We start from the raw sequence: 23691 nt of genomic DNA on the forward strand, positions 1-23691 counted from the left end.
GAGAATTCACGCAGGGAAAAGTGAAGAAATGAGTTCAGCATTCTGGACTCCATGCTTTTCCTGAAAGACCTCCTCATACACCAGCAGCCACTGGCTTATGAAAAGACTTAAACCAGCTTTCCCTGGCAAGACTCACCTGCTGTGGCTCAAAGCTGATGGAGTTCAAGGACACTCCATTTATATACTTTTAAGGACCTAATACCCTCACCCCTGACTAAAGGATGGTCGGCCCCCCTCTGTATGGAAATGCAGGCAGAAACCTCCTTAACAAGGCCAGAGATCAAAGGGGTGGCCAAGACTGCAGCTGAATGTCCCCCAACTTCCATGAGGCGCTGACACCCCAGATCTTCACTCAGATCACCTAGAGTGGTGGTTTATAAAACAACCTAAGGAGAGGTCGTCAACCCGCTTCACAGCTGGAACCGTCGGAACAATACCCTCCACGGCATACTTACTGCGTGGACACAAAACCTGAAGAGAGAACCAGTGTGATGAAGAACGAGGCCATCTTGCTCTGCCTGACCACTGAGGGTCGGTCACTCCTCCCCCTTCTCAGGGGAAGGAGGACTCCTGCTGTTCCCCTGCAGGCGGCGTGGGCCACCACGGAAACAGAGAAGGGGCGGGGCTGTGCTCTGAGCACTTTTGAACCCTGGCAGCAAAGGGCAGGTGCAAAAGCGCTCAGAGCACCATCCACTGCTCCCCTCTGCCAGGCGCCAGTGATTGGACGGAATCCACCTGCCCAGGGCTCTGGGGAGGGGGGAGGGGCTGAAGTGGCCCCTCGGCCCCCTGCCCGGGCTGGGCATCCTCGGGGGAGCCGAGAGACATTACGGCAGGCACTCACTTGGACTTGTTCTCTTCATAGTGAGCACTGGTCTTAATGTATCTGGCCAGCTCTATCTGCATGTCGCCGAAAAGGGGCACCACCTGCAGCTGCTGCAAAGGAAGCAAATACAGTGCATGAGACACGGAGGGAGGGGCCAGGTGGCTGCCTTCCGCCGGGGGAGACAGGCCTCCGTGTGTGCCTCTGGGATGACCCCCAGTTTCTGCTTCTGATGATGCTACTATGTGACCCTGGAACCACAAAGAGCCCCAGCCAGCGTAGAGGTCCTCCCGTGCCTCCAACCATCCCTATGTTCCAGCAACTGAGCCCAGAGAGGCAAAGTGACTTGTCCAAGGTTACCCAGCAGGCAGAACAGATGAAGAAGGAGGACCAGATGGCCTGCCTCCCAGGGCAGGGTCTTTTCTGCTCGAATTTTCCTTGGATTCGAGGATCCTCGCTGCTTTGAGCTCCGCGAGTGGTGCCCAGATGCCACTGGCTGGGCGTGACCTTCTTGAGAAACTCCACAACGTGAAGTGATGGAAACCTTTAACGCCTGACACCAGAGGGCAGACGATTCCCATCCAAAGACCAGGAGTAATGGCGGGGAGGCTGGTATTTTCTGTCTGCTTCTTATGCACTAGGCACTGTGCCAAGCCCTTCAAAACCAGAGGGTTTCTAGGGCAGTGAAACTATTCTGTATGATACCATAATGGTGGATATAGATCATTATACATTTGTCAAAACTTACAGAATGCACAAGGCCAAGAGTTATCCCTACTGCAAACCACAGACTTTGGGTGATAACGATGTGCCAACAGTGTAGGTTCACGGACTATAACAACTGTTCCCCTCTGTTGGGGAGTTTTCACAATGCGGGAGGTTGTGTATGAGTGGAGGCAGGGGGTATACGGGAAATCCCTGTTCATTCTGCTCAATTTTGCTGTGAACCTAAAACTGCTCTAAAAAATAGTCTATTAAGCAAATCAGAAAACAGTATTTCAATCCACAGAATAACTGGGTGAGGTCAGTACTAGTATCATTCCCATTTAACAGATGGACAAACTGAAGCTTTGACAGCTGAAGTGATTCTTTTCACAAAGACCAGCTAGAAGCTAAGGAGCTGGGATTATAACCCAGGGCTTGGACTGACCTATGTGATCCCACTGAATCCTCAAGGGAACCCTATAAGGTAGATACCCTTAGCATTGCTGTTTTTCGGGCCAGGGAACTCAGTTTCAGGGAAGTTCTGTGACTTTCCCAAAGTCACCCAGCTATGAAGTGGCAGAGCGAAACTAAAACAGGTAGGTCTTTGTGAGGTGAGATTGTGGTCTTCCACTCCACCTCCATCTCATTCATGTGGATTTAAGGCAGAAGCAGATTTGGCCAGTTCTCCCAAGATGAGCCCTGTTTTCATTTTGGGCGGCTCCAGAGAAAAGTGCAAGTTTCAGCTTCGAAGAGAAGCCAAGCCAAGCCACAGGACGCCTTTTGGTGACTTATTTCCCTCTTAACCTCCAAGAGTCAGTGGGACCCAGGCTTGGCCACACCTTTGAGGGATTCCACTTTTAATTGAAGCCTGGTTTTCCTGTGTCTGACCTCAGAGGCTCCACTCCAGGCCTGAAATGCCTGATGCTAGAATACACTGACAACATGGAATTCACTTCCAAAGGAGAAAACCCCTTTGCGAAAACCTCAAAGGCAAACCACAAGGTTTTATTGTTAAAGATTTGGGGCCAGAAGATCAAATCTCTGAGGCACTGGGATGGACTGAGTGTGGGCTGGACGCTGATGAGGCATTCTGCCCAGAGGCAGGGAGAGTGAGGGGCCTCTGGTGGGCCAGGCGAGGCTGTGCGCTTGCGAATGTGAATCAATGTAAAATCCAGTCTTTATTCCTCCTGCTTCTGTGGGCTCTGATATATACTGAAAATTCAAGTGGGCTCTGTCTTCTGGGACGCACCTCTTTCTTCAGATGGCAAGGGATTTCAGAAAAGGGAAAAAGCAGTATGTGGAAAGAATCACAAGGCCTCCCAGCCGAATCCCAGCTGAATCCTGAGACTCAGGCACATGCCTTCTATAGTGTAGATTCCTCTACCCAGGGCAGCTGGAGGCCCTATCATTCTATTCTCCTCCTCTTGGGGTCTTTAGAGCTACAGTTCGATCAACAAGCCCCACTACTTGCTGGCTAATTTCATTCCTTTCCCCAGAGAGACCACCCCTGGGCCCCCTGCCCAACCCCAGCCCCAGGTGCTGACCTTAAAGAACTTATCGATTTTGCTGAGGTTGATTCTCTTCTTGGCATCCAGTTTGTAAATGTTACTGACATTTCCATCCATCAGGTAGAGACCAAAACCCATTACCTAGAGTGAAAAGAGGCAGAGCCAGAAGCCAGTCACATCCACTGGAAAAGTTTCAAAAAACCAAAAGAAGCAGATCTGTGTATGTGTACACATCCCCTGTAGTGACACATTCTGTGACAAAAACCAATGTGTCTTCAAAAAAAAAAAAAAAAAAAAAGGGGGGGGGGACCCATAGGTCTAATTTCAACCAGAAATTTGATTTCTGTGAAGAAATGCAGAGGACTCTTTCATATATTATTATGTCGGCCACTTCTTGAGTTCTCCCCCATGGGCCAGAGTCTGTGCTTTGGGATTTAGCAGGCGTTATCCTTCATCCTCACAACAATCTTACGAGTCAAGTTCTACACAATAACCTTATTCTACAGATGAGGAATTGGAGACACAGAGAGGTTAGACAGCTTGCCAAGGTCACACAGCTAGTAAGCTGCAGAGACAGGATCTGAACCGGGATCTGACAGCAACATGCATGCACTTAGATCCTTCTTGAGAGGAAGGACTGAGTCGTGCTGTTGCTGCATCCCTGGGCCCCAGCACATCGCAGGCACTTGATGAATACTCACTAGATGGTAAATGACTGTGAAACTATTCACCCCTTTCTCCAAGGAAACTACAACAAAGATTCCCAAGGAATCTCACTGGTGACTTCATTAACAAAAAGAACACATTTTTGCCTGGCAATGCCCTATCAGCAGGTTGACAGGCTGATTCTTGATATTCCAGTCCATACAATAGTTTCCTGAATGCTGGCTTATTTTGCTCTTTTTGTCAAATGTACAGCAAGCCTGAGGAGGCCTGAATAGCTAGGTTGAAAGCAGCTTCCCTCAGCACACAGTTGCTACGTGACTGGGGATAAGTCACGTCTGACACCTAAGGGAGTGGACTAGGGGATGGGCGTTTGCATTTTGCAGTTCCGCAGGGCGTGCACCAGACTTTTCCATTTAAGGTGGAAGGCGCTCCCTGGTGGCATCTGAGTTCACTAACGAACTGCAGAGACGAGGGAAACAGCAAGCAGTGCAGGAGTCCAGGTTGAGGAGGCAGAGAATTGAGAGGGAAGAAGGTTGGGAAGCTGAGACGTGGGAGTATTAAAGGCAGGCAAGAGAAAAGAAGGGCCTGAGAATCTGATGGCAGCATCTAAGGATGCTTGGTGGACTGGGGTTTAACAACCTACTTAGTGCAAGCAGCAATTCTGGGCAGAGCTATGGTAATTGCCCGGGCATAGCACTGGGGATGAGAGAGACTGCTGAGCTCTGGGTGACTTCCCCGGATTTCTGACTGTGCAGAGGAAGCCAGAGTGAACAAGACACAAAGCCACACTGTCCTGCAAGCTTCATCGAGATGTTATGGAAATGTTAAGAAGGGAACACCAACAGGGCTGGGATTCTTGAAATAGCAAGAGGCGACATGGAGAGGAAGAAAAAGTCAAACCAGCAGCAGAATTTTGAAAGGGGAGGTTCTGGGGAAGAACGAATCAAAAAGGGTGATGCATATGAATATGGAGAAGATTATTCATTTCCGGGCTATTGTTGTCAGAGGGAAATTAGAAATAATCTAAGCAGCTAACGATGGAATAATGGCTAAAGAAATTAAAGCTCATCCATATGACATTATTTAAGGGCTGCATAATCTTCCAAATGCATTTAATGAAGTGGGATAAAAATTACATGCGCACAAAATTTATGTAAATTGCATATGTAAATTGCATACATATGAAAATATATCAGCACAGAAAAAATGAGAAAGATATACATCAAAATGCTGAAAGTGTTATCTCTGGATGGAAAGACTGTAAGAGATTCAATTTTTTTATGCTTTTCTGTATAGTCCAAATTTTCTACAATAATAAAAATTACTTGGCAATTAAAAAATGAAACTTGTAAACTGACGAAACAAATGTGACCCATTTGGCAAAATATGGCAAAAGCTTGAAGATTCTGCCTCCCCCTTGAGTTGGCAGTTTTTTCCTCCAGGATGTCTGGCTTAACAAGAGTATGGACACGAAGGTGTGCTACAGAGTTTCAATGCAGTTTAGCAAACAAATATCCAACCACAGGGGATCTGTTAAATAACAATGTCCCCATACAATGGAATACTTGGCAGCCATTAAAAATCACATTGTAGAAAGAGCCTTAATGATGTCTGGTAAGGTGTATATGACATATTCAAGGCAAATAACAGGTTACAAAACACTATGCAGTAAGATCTGTACCAATGCTTAAGTAAGAAGAAAGAAATACTAAAAAAAAAATGATTTTAAATAAGAAGGAGGTGAGAGGGCAAGCCCAGGCCCTGGGGTGCGTGACCGAGGGAGCTGTACCTTGAGGAGCATGTGCTTCTCACTGGGGGTCAGATACATCTTGTTCTCGTAGTAATCCACACAGATGTTGACAATGTCGGCCAGCAGCTCCTCATAGCCTGGGATCACTTCCAGTTGCTGATGGAGACACTAAACAGCAGTGCCCCCCTCTGGTTAGCCCCTGTCCTGCATCCTCACACACACACCACCCAGGACGGGCCACAGCTGGGCCCTGGGACAGTGCCCGGCCTCACTGACCGCCCCAGGTGGAGGGGAGCCTGCAGCCTCTCCTCAACGTGCCCACAGTGCTTGGTCAGAGCTCCTGCACATCTCCCATGGCAGGGACCTGCTCCCCTTGGGCCCTTGCATTGTATTTCCTGGCAGTTCTGATGGTTAGAAAGTGCTTTATTGGGCTGAGCTGAAAGCAGTTCAGCTAGGCCGGTGGTAATCTCAGCTTAGTTTTGAGAGTGTGGACTGAGCCCAAGACATCTTCTCAGATGATGGTGGGAAGACCAAGCCCAGTGGAGGAGAGCTGGGCCAGCAGGTGTCTCCCTCCTGGCAGGACACAGCAGTACAAAGACATTTCCTGTACAAGAAGGCCTGAGGTCTCCACCCCAGGCCCCTTCTCTGCAAAGGGACACACTGGCCCACGGCAGGGTGTGCACGGGGCTCAGGCGTGGGGCTGGGTCCCCGGGTAAAAACCTGAAGCCTCAACACTGAGGAGCCTTCTGCAGGTAACACAGAGCAGGGAAGGCCCAGTGAAGCCCTGAGAAAGATTTTAGCCCAGAAACCCTTTGAAGATTGAAAGCCCCTCTCAAGTTTAGGCCTGGGTCCTGCTGACATTCCTGCTGGTGCCTGTTTAGGTTGAATTGACAGATGCACAAGACAGGTTATTTTAAGTCAGGCAGAGCGTGAGAGCCACAGCTGAGTGGGAATACCCTGGCAAAGCGGCGGCAGTAACTATGGCTACATCTTTTTATGTCCTTGCTCTCTATCAGGCTCTACACGTTAAGGGCTTTTTATATAGTATCTCATTTATTTCTCACCACTGTCCTATGAGTGGCAAAACGACAGCCCCATTTTACAGGCGAGGAAACTGAGGCTTAGACCTTGCCCAAGGCCTCACAGTGGGTCAGTGGAGGGTCTAGGATGAGAAAACAAGGCGGTCTAACTCCAGAACCCAAGCTCTCAATCTACACCGATGCAGGGGCAGAACACTGGCTAGAAGGTTTTCAGAGAACAAACTCTGGAGAGGGTGAAAGGGCCATCTGTGGTTGGGAGGGGAGACTTAAGTCTGCAGCTTAAAGCCTGAGTAGGGCAAAGGGGACGGATGATCTGGACAGAGCTCCTCTGCTCGTGGGCCCCCCCAACCTCCAGGCCCTGGCCTGCGTCGCAGGATGCCAGGCCAGGACTAACATGGGTTTGCCATCACCTGGGTGATCCTGTTGTGGTTGGCCAGGAACATGGACAGGTTCTGGGACTCCTGGATGGACTGGGGGTCCGCCATCTTCCTCAGGAACTGCGCCGCCCTGGGACGGGGTGTTGCAGAGAGGAATGCTCAAGCACAGCCGGCCTCCGCCGGGCCTCATGGGCCCCAACTCTCAGCTAACCCGGATACACTGTCCCTGAGGTTAAGGGGCTCTGAACATCACAAGTGACTCTAACATCAAAGGAGAGCGTGTTCTGGAGTCATTTCGTTAGGAGCTGTCTGCACCCTTGTAATAAGGGTATCTGAAATTAGGAGGCAAGAACGCACTGAGGCTCAGAGGCCAGGAAAGTTTAAGGGCAGCTCGCATCCCGTCAACCAGCCTGTGGTAGGACAGAGTGAAACGGGCATCCCTGTGCCTCACAGTGACCTCCAGTGAAACTGCACAGTAAGTCACGGAGAAGAATCGCAGGCAGCAGGATGTTTTGTTTTCGTTGCGTATTATGTTATTTATAGGAAAACCTCAATGTTTCTAAACATTGTATGGAAAACCAAAGTCTATTTAACCTGACGGGATGACAGGTGAAGGGATGATGGGTGTGGGGAACACAGCGGGACTTAAAGGGAGAAAACCACAGCACTGGGACTTCTCCAGCCTGACCTGGAGGTGGAGGTGGTGCAGCCCGTGTCACAATGGACCGTGGAACACAGACAAGACACCTGTCTTGCTCATGACCCTAGCCGGTCCACAGAGCATGTCGGCTGTGACCATGTTGGAAGGAGTTGGCCAAATCTGGGGAGAATTTGTGGGGAAGATACTGTACCATGAGCTAGCTGCCTATGGAATCTTTGTGAAATTGCCATTTCTGAACGGGGCTCTGTCTTCTGGGTTGAAACTCCCAGGTTTCAATTCACTCAGGAGGATAAAACCGTGAGGATCCGTACGTTGTCTGTTTTCTCCAGTTACCATGGAGCCCCGGGAGGATCTCGTTCCGGAGGGGGGCCCCTCTTCATCAGTGACACAGAAAATCCTTCCCAAGAGATGTGTACAGACACCTTGGAGCATATCTGAGCCTCAACCAACACAAAGTATATTGGCTGCTTTCGCCTGCCCTCCCCCACTTTTGGGTGGCTGTATCCAAATTTCTGGGGAGGACTGACCCCTCCGCCCCGCCTCAGTCCTTCTTTCTTGTGAGCTGACACTGACCTCCAACTGACCCCAAGGACCAGCATCCCTCCCATCAGCACCACCCCAACACACACATTCATAGTATAGTGTCTGATGGAGGGATCAGCACATGACCCAAGCTGGAGCAACGACAATCCTCCTTGGGACTTCTGCAAAAGTATCTGCAAGGAGGAGCATGCTTTCCGTCCTTAGGGGCTGGGGTCGCTACACTGGCTGGCGGGACGCTTACAGCTGCTGGAGGCCACACAGGGCATGCACCTGCCTGAGAATGAAGCTGATACTGAGGGAAGCTGAGCTGAGAGGTAGAGGGAACCAGACCAACAGTATCACCTGAGTACCTGGATCAGGTTGGCCAGGACTTTTCTGTTCTGGGAGCCAACGCAGTCTCTTCTTTTACATAAGCAGTTTGAACTGGCTCTCTGATTCTTGCAGAGAATGACTCCTGTGACCATCTGATGATTATATTAATCACAATATAATCTCAGACTGCATGGGACACAGAAAATGCTGCTGCTGCACAGGTGGGGCAGATGAGGATTTGCTTCCACCTTGAGACAGAAAACCCTGCCAAGACCCAGTTCTCCAAAACTCAGCTCTGCACCTTATTCCTTAAACTGCAGAAACAGAGGCAGGCCCCCAACCCCACTGTGTCTGCGGACTGGCTAGCTCGGTTCCGAGAAGGAGCCTCTTAGAAGGGCTCTGTCCTCTTCCTCCCATTGACCACTGGCCGGCGGCCCAGGAAGATGGGGGAGGGGGAGGGGCCCTGACCTCTTGTAGGCAGAGTGATCGTTCTTGACGCTGCACTTCATATTCTTCAGCTCGTCCAAGACTGCGAACATGTTGATGAACTTGCCCAGGGTCAGGAGGTAGGCCTCGGAGACAAAGTCTTTCCTCCGCTCAGCATGACACAGCCGTTTCACCTCACTGCAGAAGCGTTCGATGGCCTTGCGCTGCACACAGAGGGGCAGCGGGTCAGGATGGGGCGGCCTGGTGGGGTGCCCCACTGCACTCTCTGGTGAGGTCGAGCCTCCCCTGGGGCCCTAGTCAGAGCCTGGACATTTAGAGAAAGGCAAACCTGCCCGGAGGTCTTTCTCAGAGGTGTGCTGAAATACTAAGCTGATTTCTAGAGGGAAGCCCAGAACCTGACCCCAAGTGAGTCAAACCAATGAATTCATTCACCACGCCCTTGCTGAGAAAGCACTGTCTTGTTCATGTGTGTATCCCAGGACCTAGGACAGTGCAGGCACCAGACAATAAGGGGGCAGAGATGTAGACTGAGAGGGATGGTCAGAGAAAGAGGTTCATTCATCCAATAAATGGGTGTTTACTGAGCATCTGCCACGTGCCAGGCACCATTCTTGGCCCTGGGGTAAAGCAGGGAACAAAATGGAAGAAAAAGTCTCTACCAGAAGGAGCTTATATTCTAGTGATGGCTGACAGAAAACAAAATAAACAAATTCTCTATATTAGAATGTGATAGGTGCTATGGAGAAAAATAAAGCAAGGAAAGGAGATAGGGAGGCCTTCAAAAACCAGATCAAGCCACACTTTCTCCTTCCAGAGTCTAAGTCTAACACAACTTTCTGGGATGATGGAAATGTTCCATACCTGCTCTGCCCAATACAATAGCCACTCATCATATGTGGATACTGAATACTTGAAAAGGCGAGTGCGATGGAGGATCTGCATTTTAAATTTTATTTAACTTTAATTCATGTAGATAGCCATATGTGGGTACTGGACAGCACAGTTCTAGATTATTTCAGCTCCTCCCTTCTCTAAACACCTCCTGTCAGGAGGCCCTCAGTTTAGCACATACTTAGTTTTGGGGCAGCTTTTCTCTCTTGAACCTGCCTTCCCAAAGAGATTTTAGGTTCCTCGAAAGCAGGTGCATGATGTTAATAACAGCAGCTGCCCTTTGTTAAACCTGCTCTGTAATGAGGGCTCTACAAACAGGGCACTTTACAAGCAGACCTTATTTATCCTTAGAGAAAACCTGTGAAATAGGCATTCTTTCCAAGGTAAGAAAACTGAAGTTGTCAGAGGTCTGAAATAACTAACAGAACACAGTCAGAATGCGACAGAACCCTGGGCTTCTCTGCCTTCGAGGCTCTATCTGCACCTTCCCCAGATGTTCCCATCTCCCTCCCCCAGAAGGCCAGCACAGAGCTGGGCGCAGGGCAGACCCTGGGCCAGTGCTTGCAGGTCTACTTATGAGGCTCATAAATACACGTGGAGGGCACAGAGTGTGTGGCAGGACTCCCACCCGGGCAGAGGGTGGTCTTAAAGCTATCAGCCTGCCTTCCTGAATGGCTTCCAAATAAGCATAATAACCGGCTTGCCCTCTTACCTTTCATTCACAGGAGGCTTTGGCTGTCTTTTCTCTTTTCCTCCTTCAAATGCTCACTCTTCTTGGCTTCCCAACTGGTCTCCCTGCTGCCACTCTTCTCCCCTCCTGCCCCTGACACCTGTGCTTCCCCCCACTTCCCATCCATCAACCACACAGCAGCCAGAACGCCTCGATCAGATCGTGACACCGGAAATCTCCAGCGGCTTCCCGTGGTGCTTGAAGAAAACCCAGGTATTCTTCTCCTGGCCTACAGTGCCCTATGTGAGTAGGTCCCTGCCTGCCTCTCCAACCTCACCTTTTCTCACTCCCCCTGCTCACTATGCAGCCTCCCTGGCTTCGTTCCATTTCTTAAACATGTCACGCTCCTTGAGGCTTCAGGGCCTTTGCCTCTGCAGTTCCTTCTGCCTGAAACCCTCTGCCCCTGGGTCATCACCTGCCAGCCTCTTTCACATCATACAGATCTCAGTTCAAACACCACCTCCGTGGAGGCCGTCCCTAAAGCTGCATCCATGTCGAAGATACCCTCCATGCCAGAGGCTCTTTAATTGTATTTTATTCACAGCACTTGTTCTGTTGCGTATTGTTCATTGTCAGTCTCTCCTCCCACCCAGAACACACTCTTTTGCTCACTAGAATGTGAATTATATGGAGGGAGGGGGCTTGTCTGTCTCGCTCACCCCAGGGTGGGTCAGGGGCACTAGAAAGTGTTTGCTGAATGGATAAATAACATGGCACAGAAATCCAGTACCAGTGTCCAGAAGTGTGGGGACCATCTCAGGTGTCCTAGTCCAGACCCGCCCTGACCCCTCACCTGAAAGTACATGAACTTCATGAGCTTAGTGACCTCCGGCTCCAGCACCTCCACTGTCTTCTCATAGATCTCCACTCGGTTGGGCTGCTCGTTGCATTTCACCTGTAGGGAGACAGGGGGTTTCACACACCCTGGTTTGCCCAGGCAGTCCTGGTTCACACCTGCTGTCTTATTAACAGGGCCCGTTTTCACTGTTGAATGCACCTCATTTAGGATGATAAATGGTATGGTTACCTAGTGAGAGGAGGCTGGGGTAGCCCTGACATTCTGATGGGGGCAGAACTGCTCCCCAGACACTGGCTGCAGGAAAGAAACCAGCTGGTCCCCAGAACAGAACCCTCCTCCCCTTCAGTCTGTTCTGTGCCCCGACCATGAGCTGTACACACGACTACGTTGAGCTGCACGGTCTCCCTCCTGCCGCCTTTCCCCCACTCCTACCCCAGTACCCCCTACTCCTATCTGGGGGCCTCTGCCTGATCCTAAGCAGAGAAAAATGTTCTGTCCATGGCTCTGGATGCACTTGGGACAAAGTCCCCTGGCCATACTTGGCCCATTAAGAAGCCCATTTTCTCTGCCCAGTGGTTTTCAGCACATCAGAATCCCGTGGCAGATGTGTTCATGGCACTCACACCCAAGGCTGCTAACAGGTCACTGAAACTGGAGAGTGAGCAAAGGGTAACAAACACAAGGACATTCTTCACACTGTTGCATAGAAATTCTTAAAATGGTAGCACCAAGCTAAACATCCAGAAGTCGATGATTAAATGGATAAAGTATGATGCATTCATACACTATCATTATGTAACTGGTAGGGGCAATGAGATAGATCTCTGACCTGAGGTGGAAAGATTGCTACCATAAACTGATGGGTGGAAACAGCTGCAGGACAGGAAGGGTAATTTAATCCCGTTTTTATTCAACAAAACACAAAACAGTGTGTGTGCTTATGTATCCATATATAATACAGGTATAGAGAATCTGAAAGGGTGCAAAAACCAAGCTGTTAATAAGTAGTTACCTCTGGGGGTTAGGATTGGGGGCAAGGTAGAGGAATGGTTTCTGTTTACACACCTGTGGCCTGTTGATTTGGTTACAGTGGGACCTACGAATAATGTGATAACGGTAAAAATAATATCTGTGTGTGTCAACATGAAAAAAGTCAGTTATAAAGAATACAGTGTAAAAAATTCAAGTGGCAGAACCGTATAAATAGGAAACAACACACTTTTGTAAATGACAATAATTTACAAAATAATAATCACAGAAATATTCATGATGTTTGAGGAAAGAGAGCCAGATGAATATGCAGCAAAGCATCCACAGTGATTATGCTTTGCTGGGAGGTGGGGGATTTGGGTGGTGGAGGGAGGGGTGAGGATGTCTTGCTTTTTACTTTCTACCTTTCTGCAGTGGTTTGGGTGTTGTACAGTTAGCATATACTGCTTTCAAAGTAAAATAATACTGAGCAATTTTTAAAAGCTGGTGTCAGTTTTACGGGATGCTCTCTGAATGTTTTCAGCGCACCCCTTGGGTAAGAGGCCCTGCTTCACTCCCTGCTGCCTGGAGAAGGTCAGTAATCTGGACGGGGGTGGGGTGGAGGGTGGAGGCCCCCCCTGAAGGGGCAGGACTGTCTCACCTGGGGGATGGCCCGGGAACAGCTGCGCCAGGTGTATAGCATGACCGCATACTCGTGCCCTTCCTCCAGCATTTCATTCTGAAAAGCAGAAAGTGCTCAGCAGGGAGAAACTGCTCCGACACCACAAGACTTTTCAACAGCCCCCCGCCCCCAGTCGTTGCGACTCACAGTGCGGTCTGTGGACCAGCAGTGTCAGGAACCCCGGTGGGGGGGGGGGTGCTTATTAGAAATGCAGAGTCTCAGGCGCCTCCCTGGGCCTATGGAATCTGAATCTGCATTTCAATAAAATTCCCAGGGGACGCACACTCCCAGGTGCACAGTAAGTTTGAGAAGCACTGGCCTAAATTATCCCCATCAGACACTCAAGGGCTCTACAAGCAGGACACATTTTTCAAAGACAGATGGCTACCTCAGAAAGGAGGGGCAGATCCACTAGTTCCAACAGCAAAAGTTGTTCCAGATAAACAGTTAGCAAGAAAATAAGCAAGCAGCAAAACAGTATGTACAGCGGATAGGTTAAAAAACACAGAGTAATAATTATGAGAGTATATTATTGTGTATGGAAAAATATTTTGGTGGGATACATACCACAACTATGAATAGCAAGCTCTCTGCGGGGATGGATAAACAGGGGCTTTCGCTTTTCACATCACATGGTACTATAATGTCTGCTCTTTTATAAGAGTCCATTTTACTATTTCATAAGCAGGAAGACGGTTAAGATCAAGATTAAGATTTTTAAAAATAATACAAAGCAGATGGAAAAACTAACAACAGCATGAAAAACAAATCTGATGACTCACCTCACCTAGTAAGTGCTTCATTGGAAAGAGCCCTAATCTCAGGGTCCAAATATCTGGGCTGAAATCCCAGCTTCATCACTTCTTAGCCCTTTGGCCTTCAGGAAATCACTTAACCTAAAATTCTCCATTTAGTCATCTGTTTAATAATGATGACAATAACAACCTCAGAAAATTTTATGAGAATTAAATACAATACAAACATACATACACGCTAGGTAATCTGTAAAGGGAGTTAAGAGTATTACTAGGGAAAAGATAGTAGGGCAGTTCCTGAAAAAGTTAAACACAGAGTTACCATATGACCCAGCAATTCTGCCCTGAGGTATGTATCCAAGAGAAATGAAAGCATATGTGCACACAGAAACTTCCACACTTGTTCACAGCAACATTATTCTAATAGTCAAAAAACAGAAACAACCCAACGGGTGAATGGATAAATAAAATGTGGTATAGCCATGCAATGGAATAGTACTCTTCTGTAAAAAGGAATGAAGTACTGATCCATGCTACAACACGGACGAACTTTGAAAACATTATGCTAAGTGAAAGAAGCCAGACACAAAAGGCCACCTATTATATGATCCATTTAGATGAACTGTTCAGAATAGACAAATCCATAGAAACAAAGTAAATCAGCGGTTGGGGGAGAGCAGAATTGGGAGGGACTGCTAAAGGTTTGGGGGTTTCTTTTTGTGGTGATGGAAATTAAATAGTAGTGATAATTGTATAACACTGTGAATCTACTATTAAAACACTGAATTGTACACTTTAAGTGGTGAATTTTGTTATATGAAGGACGTCTCAAAAAATACAATAAAAAGAGTTTTACTAGACCATCTCTTTTGTGAATGTTTGTATAGATACAAAAATGAACCTTTACTGATCTATTTTTTATCCCACACATCATATCTATTTCATAATATCTTCCTAGCACAAGATCAGATTTAATTTGGAGCTTATTACTTTTTAAAGTTCTGTTTTCAACAGCAAATGTCGCTGACGAGTCACACTTTCAATTCTTAATTTAGAGAACTCTTTAAATCACTAACATGTTGTGCTTGAGACCACAGAGAACCAAGATCAAGCCTGTGGGTCTCCTGCTGCCGTTGCTTTAGAACACGTGTCAGAAAAGGGAAGTGACAGTAACGCATAGGGAACACGTGTCTACTTATCAGCACCAAACTGCCCACTGGCAGGTACAGTCCCATTCATTCACCCAGTGAACCTTGCACTGAGCACTCACGGGTCCCTGGCTTGGTGCTATGTGCTGAAAACAGGCCAGTGAACAAGAATGATGTGGACTCTGCCTTGTGGACAGTTCAGCTGACCATCAGTCAGATCTGTTGTACAATCATGCCTGGAATGTAGAGGCCAGGATGGTGTGGTGGATGGAGCTTCAGGAAACTTGAGTTCTGGTCCTGGCTCTGCTTGGACCCGCCTTTTATCTGGACAATGTCATGGTTTTCTCATTTAGAGGCAAAGAGTTGGCCTAAATCACTGGTTCTCAGCCCTGGCTGCACATTTGTCACCTGGGCAACTTTGAAAACGCCTGATGCCCAGGCTGGGCTCCACTGGAACTAAATCATTATCTCTGGGGGAGGGGGCCCAGGCATAAGTGTTTTTTAATGCTTTCCAGGTGATTCCAATGTGCAGCCTAGGTTGACAGCTGTAGGACTAAGGATCTCTCAGGTCCTTTACCTTGATAAGATTCTGTTAAGTCCACAATTTAAACCCAATGTGAGTTCAGTTCAAATTTCAGATAGTGACAGACTGTACCTCTCAGCACTTATTTGGACACTCAGCCCCCATCTCACCCCCCAGCAAAGAACCCGTGACTGTTCCTCATAGGTGGTTAATTACGTGGATTACATACTTTCTCCTCCTCCCCTTCCTCCTCTTTTCTCTGGCTATCCTGCCCTTTGAGAGAGTCACCTTGCCCCAATGTGGGCAGGAGAAATACAAGAAGATGAACATCTAATGAAGCCTCTTGCTGCTGATAAAGCTACTCTAGAGAAAGATTTAGCAAGGCACAAGGAGGATATTGTTGAGGAAGTGAAGTTTTGGCCTCATCCATGAACATCAACGGTACACCCTATCTTAGACCCTGCCTAAAACCATATCAGCACTATCCCTGTGTTGGTAGAATAGTGGCCCCAGAAAGATGTCTGCACCCTAATCCCCAGAACCTGTGAAAACAATACCTTACACAGCAAAAGGGACTTTGCAGATGGAATTAAGTTAGCGACCTTGAGATGGGGAGGTCATCCTGGGTTATCTGGTGGACCCAGTGTAATGGCAAGGGTCCAAATAAGTGAGAGAGGGAGGCGAGAGAGTCAGACCAGGAGCTGTGAGGATGGAAGCAGAGATTGGAGTGGTGTGACTGCTGGATGCAAGGGGGCTGAGCCAAGGAATGCGGGCAGCCTCTAGAAGCTGGAAAAACAAGGCAACAGATTCTCCTCTAGAGCCTTCAGAAACGAACGCAGGCCTGCCGACACCTTGATTTTAACCCTGTAAGATCCCATGCCAGGCTTCTGACCAAAAAAACGGTAAGCAAGTAACTTTGTGTTGTTTTAGGTCACCAAATCTGTGATAATCTTCTGTTACAGCGGCAATAGAAAATGAATACAATCCGCCTCCAAACCGGCCCTTCCTCTGACTTCCCCATTGGTGTCCCTGACCTGGTATTTCCAAGAAACCTCTGTCAGCATCGTTGTCACTCCCATGGGCCCCAGCACCCAGCACACTGTGAAGCCAGGCGGAGTCAACCTCCAGTGCCTCTCGTATCCATGTCCCCTTAGCCATCCCTCACGCCATCGCCCTCATCCGGCCCTTGACACCTCCAGTGTAGATAACTTTAACTATCACCTCACTCACGCCTCCCTACCACTTGTTCTGCACAAAACTAACAAATGAAACTTATTCCTCAAGTGTATTTCTGTTCACATTTCTCCCATCAAGGAAAAATTCCCATTGCTACTGATTTTTGATTAAATGAATTAAAGCCCTCTATTATGGGCTGACTTGTGTCCCCCCGCCAAATTCATATGTTGAAGTCCTAACCTCAGGACCTCAGAATGTGACTATATTTGGAGACAGGGCCTTTAAAGAGATGATTAAGTTAACATGAGGCCATTAAGGACCCTCATCCAATCTGACAGAATTTGGACACACAGAGAGACACCTTACATGTGCCTACACAGACAAAAGACCGTGTGAGGACATAGCCAGAAGGCGGCCGTCTGTAAGTCACGGAGTGGCCTCAGGAGAAAGCAACCCTGCTGACTCCTTGATATTGGACTTCTCGTCTCCAGAACTGGGAGAAAATAAATTTGTTACTTAAGCCACCCAGTCTGTGGTATTTTGTTATGGCAGCTCTATCAAACGAAGACATCCTCTATGCACTGACCCTTATCTAATTTTTGATAAATACCACCAAGAATTTCCCTATATGTACTTTACAGTCCAAACCCAGGCAGTCTCTGTGCCTTTTGCCTCTGTGCCTTTCCTCATGCTGCTTCCACCAGCCAGATGCTCTCCATCTCATCCCTGACAGATAAAATTCTAATTGTGCAGGACAGCAGAGGTCAGCGGAAAGAGATCAGGGCTGGGAATCTTAAGTCCTGGATTCTAGGTTCAACCCTGTGATTTACTAATTGTGGGATCATGAGCAACCTTCCTTTTAACTTCTCTAGGTCTCAGTTTTCTCATCCCTAAAATGGGTATAATGATCTCTTTGCAAGTCACAGGGCTGTTATAAGGTTCCAATCATACCATGTATAAGAAAACCTTATATAGTTTAAAGTATCATTTATATATGGTATATATATATATTACATATATATTATGTATATATAATAACCATATATTATATATATATGTGTGTGTGTGTATATATATATATATATTTATATATATATATAATATATGGCTATAATGTGTGTGTGTGTGTGTACAGTATACAAGGCTCTACTCAAAACCCACTTCCTTCATCAGGCTTTCTCTGACCCTCTCAGGGCCCTTAAAGACTTTGAACTTTCACCATGCCTTTTACCTTTAACTTTGTATTTTTTTATTTGTCTGCAAAGAGCCATCTAGAGCACAGGTTTTGTAGTCAGACAGATTTGGGTTTAGCTCTGCCATTTGTCAGTGGCAGGACCCTGAGTAAGTTACTTAACTTTTCTGGACCTCAGTTTTCCCCACCCATAAAATGAGTATTGTAATAGAACCTTCTTCAAAGGGTTGAGGTGAGGATTAATTAAGACAATGCATTTAAAATATCTGCACAGAAAATGTGGTAAGCCTGTCTATTTCTACCTGACTCATTAAGAACCAAGACCAGCCCCATCGGTCCTTGCATATCCCCCTCTCCAGCATTTAGCAGGGTCTCTCCAGGTACCAGGTACACAATATTTATTGGATAAATGGGCAGGGTGTGGTGAGACAGGCTTTAGGTTATCGCTGATATAGTGAGAAAGGTCCACTGAGCCACAGGCAGAACCTGTGAATGAGAAATTTGGAATTCTTTAAATGTCAGTGATGCATGAGGATGAAATCAATGAAAGCCCGAGAAGGAAGGGTACCCTCACAGATGCGTCAGACAAAGACCCATCAAACAACTAGTCCCTCTTTGTGAATGATTTAGGCCACCAATAATGTGTTACTCCAAACCTTTTTTGAGAAACTTTGTGCTTTGGTCAAGGGCCAAAATTCCACACAGCCAGTAATCTATCTATAAAGCATAAAACAAGGCAGGATCTAATCAACTGTTAACCCTCAAAGCTAGAGAAGCTCAGGGAAGTGAACAGTGGGAATATAGTTCAGGCCCCAAAGGTGAGCAGGATTTGCAAGGCTGGAAGATACGGAACAGTGTGCCTCCAGGCGCTGAGAGGGGATGGGTGGGGCATGAGGATGGGCTTGAGGAGATGGATCTGAGGCAGAGTGTCTTGGAACAGCACATGCCCCTGGCGAGAGAAGCTGCCCACAGCCCCGCCCCCACCAGCAGGGGGCATGTCTGTCCCTGAAGGTCACAGAGACTTACCATGCTGGAGTGGACTGTAGCCTGCTCAATGTACCTTGCAATGCCTGTGACAAACGCATTCCTGTCCTCGAAGTTTGTGTCAAAGTTAGCCTGCAGGAATTAGAGAACAGGAACATGTGGTGGTTGGAAAACAGGTCCAAGGCGGCTGGGTGTCCAGGGAATAAACTGCTGCCAACAAATGCCCAAGTTCTCTGTGGAAATCTATCTCTACATCACCCTCTCATCTTCCGCCAAGAAATCCCACCCTGAATCCCACTGGGCAGGAGCTGGCTACAGCCAGGGCCTGCATCTGCTTCCCATGGGTAATCAGGTTCACCCAGGGAGCCTCGGAAGTAAAGCCTTAAACCATACAAGCCTAAACAGCTCTTAAAAGTGAAGACGTGTTTTTTTTTTTTTTTTTTTTTTTTAGAAAGAAGCAGACTCACAGATATAGAGGAAAAACTAGTGGTTACCAGTGGTGGGGAATGGGAGGTACAAAGTAGTGGGTGTAAAATAGGCTCAAGGTTGTATTGTACAACACTGGGAATGTAGCCAATATTTTGTAATAACTTTAAAAATTGTATAAAAAATAAAAAAAATTTTTGAAAGATGAAGATATTAAAACAAAAGGTGAAGGTGTACACTGCTTTGATCCAGCAGTTGCAAAAATACTTGCCTGAGGGTGCAGATACATCTGTACAAGAATAATAACTGCAGTATTTTTTTTTAATAAAAAAACTGGAAACCATCCAAATATCCATTAACAGCAAAAAGCTAAATAAATAATAGTATATCCATACGATGGGCTTATCTTGTAAGTACTATGAGGTGGTTAAATACAGTGTGGTAGCATAGCAGTATTGTCAGGAAAAATACCCATAATAAATTTTAAGTTAAAAAAGCCAAATCATAGAGCAACATAATATAGTGCCATTCTCTTCTGGTTAAAAAAAAAAAAAATTATATATATACATGGTAAAAAGGTGTGTGGGTGTATATATGTGTATATATATAGACATAGTTACAGGGAAATTTTTATTTGTTATAAATACTTTGCTGTATTGCTAATAATAAAAAAGATATTTACATAATTAAAATTTAATCTGGGTTAGAAAATGTGAATAAACCAAGTTGATGAGTTGAACCTTCAGGCATGTGCTTAATAAATCTAGCCATTGAATGAAATTTAAAATATACTATGCATTTATATTTGGTCTCATTTAGCAGTCCAAGAACTTTCAAAAGGTCAAATGCAGCTAAAAAGCTAAAAATTTCCAATTAACTAATTCTTTCATAACATGGTATACTCGCCCAGCACACCCAGACAAGGGGCTATTTGCAAGGCTGACTACGGCTGCACCGATGCCCTTCCCGCCATGCCCAGGTGGGATCGCGGTTTTGAGCAATCTGACCACGGTTTGTCACAAGCCTGCCTCTCAGGCAAAAGCAAACAACTGTGACTGGCTTCCCGGAGCCATTATCGGCTGTGGGGAGTTGAAGACCTCTTCTCACATACATGAAGGAAAAGTAATTACCCAGGCAGGCTCTAGGGGTTTCTAAATTGCGATATTTAATTCATGAGGTCAGAGCTGCCAAAACCTTGGTTGGTGCTGCAGCAAGAACAGCCGGGAAGGTATTTGGGGTCAGAACGGATCAACAAGCCTTCCCCGAGGGAAGAGAAACAGCCCTGGTGTACATTTACTAGCTTATCTATTGCTTACACTCAGCTCCACCAGTGCACCAGGGACTCCATCAGCGGATGACCTTTCACCTTCTAGATGCAGGCATCCCCCTTCCCTCTGCCTTCAGGGCAAACCCTCTCAGGGGATCCCCAGAATTCCTGATCCCACCCCCCACCATCTGGCCCCGGTGCTCTGGGAGGACTTAACCTGGTACATGATGGAGGAAGGCGGGGGTTCGATGCATGGCTGCTGGTCAGGGAGGGGCAGCTCTTCCAGCAGGTCCACGTTGGACAGGGCGTCTTCCAGGGTGACGTGGGTGGTCATGGCGGCAGTTTCTGTTGTCCGCACTGGGGGGATGGAAGAGAAGGAAACGGAGAGTTTCAGGGGCCTTCAAACACTTCTCCCAAGCTCATCCTGTCCAGGCTCCTTCCGGAGAACCCGGGGAGTTAAGGAACACGCACCGAGACCGCTTCCACTTGCTACTTCTTCACGTGGTGCCCTCAACCCGTGCCTGATATCTGAGGGTCTCTTTACAGTTTACGAAGTACTTTTTTATGTCTATTGCCTTGACTGAGCCTCACCACAACCCTCTGATGGCAGGTGGTCTCATATCCACATAAGTGATGGAAAAACAAGGCTCAGAGAAGTTGTGTTGACACTCATACAACCACAGTGACCAGAAGCAAAGGACCTCAAATTATGCTTGACGCTAGAACATGGGCCAAAGTCAGCCTCCAGCTTTTGTTATTCAAGAAGATATTTATCAGCTCCACTCTTAAATTATTGCATAACACAAACATCCATGACTGAGCGAGCCAAAGATTATCAACTTGAAACCAGAGTTTGAAATTAAGCTGCGAGTCAAAGAATTCAGACTCCAGCAAATTTAACCTTATTTGCAAAAACATTAGAGCCACTGTCTTCCTTGGCCTGGACATATGGTATGTTTTGTGAGCCACACCAAACAAATCAGCCCAAAATAGACATTTTTGTGTCTCATACCCTGGCAGAGTACAGCGGCTGTGATGAGAACTTTGCCAGGCAGTGAAGCTGAAGAGGTTCTAAACAGCACCTACCTAAAAGGAGCTAACTGCTATTTTAAGAACTCAGCACTCAGCAAACAGAATACTCATTTTTTAAAGCATACGTGAAACATTAATTAAAAATGATCATGATTTAGAGCATAAAACAAGTTCTCACAAGTTCCCCCAAATATGACCTTCTAGAAGTCACATTCACTGACTACAGTGCAATAAACTTAGAAATCAATAATGCAAATTACAGCAAAGAAAAAACCCCATATCTATGAAAATTTGTAAAAACATACTGCTAGGTTATTCATAGCTGAAGAGGAATTCAAATAGAAATGATAAAATATTTAGAACTGAAAGAGAGCATGAATAAATGTCCTGATGCATTTCATAGGAAATAAGAAAGCAGAATTAAATGAACTGAATTTTCCACTCAAAAACCTAAAAAAGGATAAAAATCAACCCCAAAAAATGAGAATGCAGGGATTACTAATTACAAAAGCAGAAATAAATGAAGCAAAAAACAGCAAAACAAAACAAATAGTAGACTAGGTGAACAAAAATCTGAAAACTGAGTTTTAAAAAAAGATTAATAACATAATAATAAGCAGCAGCGGCAGCAACTGCTAACCCTTTAGCATATTCGAATGAGGAAACACGGAGAAGGCTGACTGCACTCCGGAGAGCGCCCTCCCTCCCTCCCCATCCCTAATCCCAGGGAAGCCTGAGACCTGATTCAGGGCTGGAGTCTCAGAGTGTCAGAGAATTTGCCTCACTAATTAGGAAATGTGGTGTCAGAGGCCAGGGCAGAAAAGGACCAGCGACAGCAGAGCTGGGCCCAGGCTGTGAAGGGCTGACACAGTTGCAGAGTGCACCCCACGCAGGCTGCCCCTGTGTCTCCTTTAGGCCGGCTGGGAGGGCAGATGGGGCGGAGCTGCTGACTGCCGCTTCACACTTCACTGAGTTCTCAACTCACCTCCCTGTCACGCGCTATGGCAACAGTGAAGGCCACATCCAATGAGGGCACGGGGGAGCTCAGAAGTGACTGCCTCCTCTGCCCTCTGCAGGTGCCTGGCCTCACGGGGGTGGTTTCAGGCCCTCTCCACACCTATGCTGCTTCCTCTGCTCTCTTCTCTGCCCTGAATTCTAAGTGTGGCATTCAGTTCTACAGCAAAACCATTTGCCAATCCACAGAAAAGATTGTCTTCTTTAGTACATTAATGTTAAGTCCACTTTGCAGGAAGGGTTAATGATTGTCCAGGGCATAATGATCTGTAAGCTCCAAACCCCTAATAATTCTCTTCGTTAATTCAAATAATAATAAAACTAACATTTTAAAGCCATTACTCTGTGTCACTCTGCCAAGCACTCAGCTATTTTAATCTTGCATCAACCTTATAAAGGTAAGTACTATGATTAGTCCCATTTTACAGATGAGCAAACAGAAGCTCAGAATTTAGGTCACTTTTCAAGGTCAAGGGCTGGCAAGTGCTGGAGCTGGGCTTGGAACCTAGGTTTGTCTTATAAGAAAGGCCTAGAAGCAACTATTTATCTATGACTACCAGGGCTGTGTCAAAGGGACCCAGGGGCCAAATTGGGGCAGCCTCCATTGGCCAAAGATGGGGTGATCTGAGCACCAGTTAGCACAACTCAAGGGACTTGAAACAATATCAAATATATGTGAATCCATGAGATCGTAAAGACACTTAATAAAAACTTGGTTTTATGCCTTTGTTACTGCTGGAGGATGCCTGTGAACCAACTTTTACGCTGAAAATCAATAAATAAAAGGAAAGAAGCAAACATTGAACCAATCTTTCCTATACCAACTGTACCACTGGATAAATGAATTGTAGGAGAGAGAGATGCTTCTCTTTATAAAGGTATTTCTTTTTTTCCCCCAGAAATATCCACAGAATTAAAATATCCCTAGTTTCCAACCCCTAATGAACAAATGGATGTAGGCACTGATCACCAACTGCTGCTAACATCACTACATGAGGGACAACCAGATATTATGCGCCTCCTGATGGAAAAACACACCATCACCTTACAAAGAGTGCTGAACCCAAAACAAAATACCTGAATCTAATCAAGCCTTTGATACAATCTGACAGGAAATACAGAGGACAGAACATGTTAAAATACACCACAGTGAGGTACTCAGTAAAATACAATCTATGGGAAAGTCTGCTGGACAAATGACTGAGCATCTTTAACAAATAAAGTGCAAGGGAAAAAAAAAAAAAGAGATAGAGGGGGAAGTTATAGATGATAAG

The 23691-nt window shown here is 46.6% G+C and overlaps 1 protein-coding gene across 1 annotated transcript in view; it reads right to left on the reverse strand.

The window, feature by feature from the left end:
* Positions 1–23691, reverse strand: part of CYFIP2 (cytoplasmic FMR1 interacting protein 2) — a 128441-nt gene that overhangs the window by 90562 nt on the left and 14188 nt on the right. The window contains exons 2-10 of the mRNA XM_082453968.1: positions 20589–20728; positions 18721–18810; positions 12880–12957; positions 11244–11345; positions 8851–9032; positions 6900–6996; positions 5489–5617; positions 3070–3174; positions 842–933 (exon numbers count right to left, since the gene is read on the reverse strand). Of these exons, the coding sequence (XP_082310094.1) occupies positions 842–933; positions 3070–3174; positions 5489–5617; positions 6900–6996; positions 8851–9032; positions 11244–11345; positions 12880–12957; positions 18721–18810; positions 20589–20705 (992 nt within the window). The 5' untranslated portion in view covers positions 20706–20728. The remainder of the gene's footprint in view (positions 1–841; positions 934–3069; positions 3175–5488; positions 5618–6899; positions 6997–8850; positions 9033–11243; positions 11346–12879; positions 12958–18720; positions 18811–20588; positions 20729–23691) is intronic.

Source organism: Balaenoptera physalus, assembly GCF_965194825.1.
Source record: "Balaenoptera physalus genome assembly, chromosome: 3".
NCBI lineage: Eukaryota > Metazoa > Chordata > Mammalia > Artiodactyla > Balaenopteridae > Balaenoptera > Balaenoptera physalus.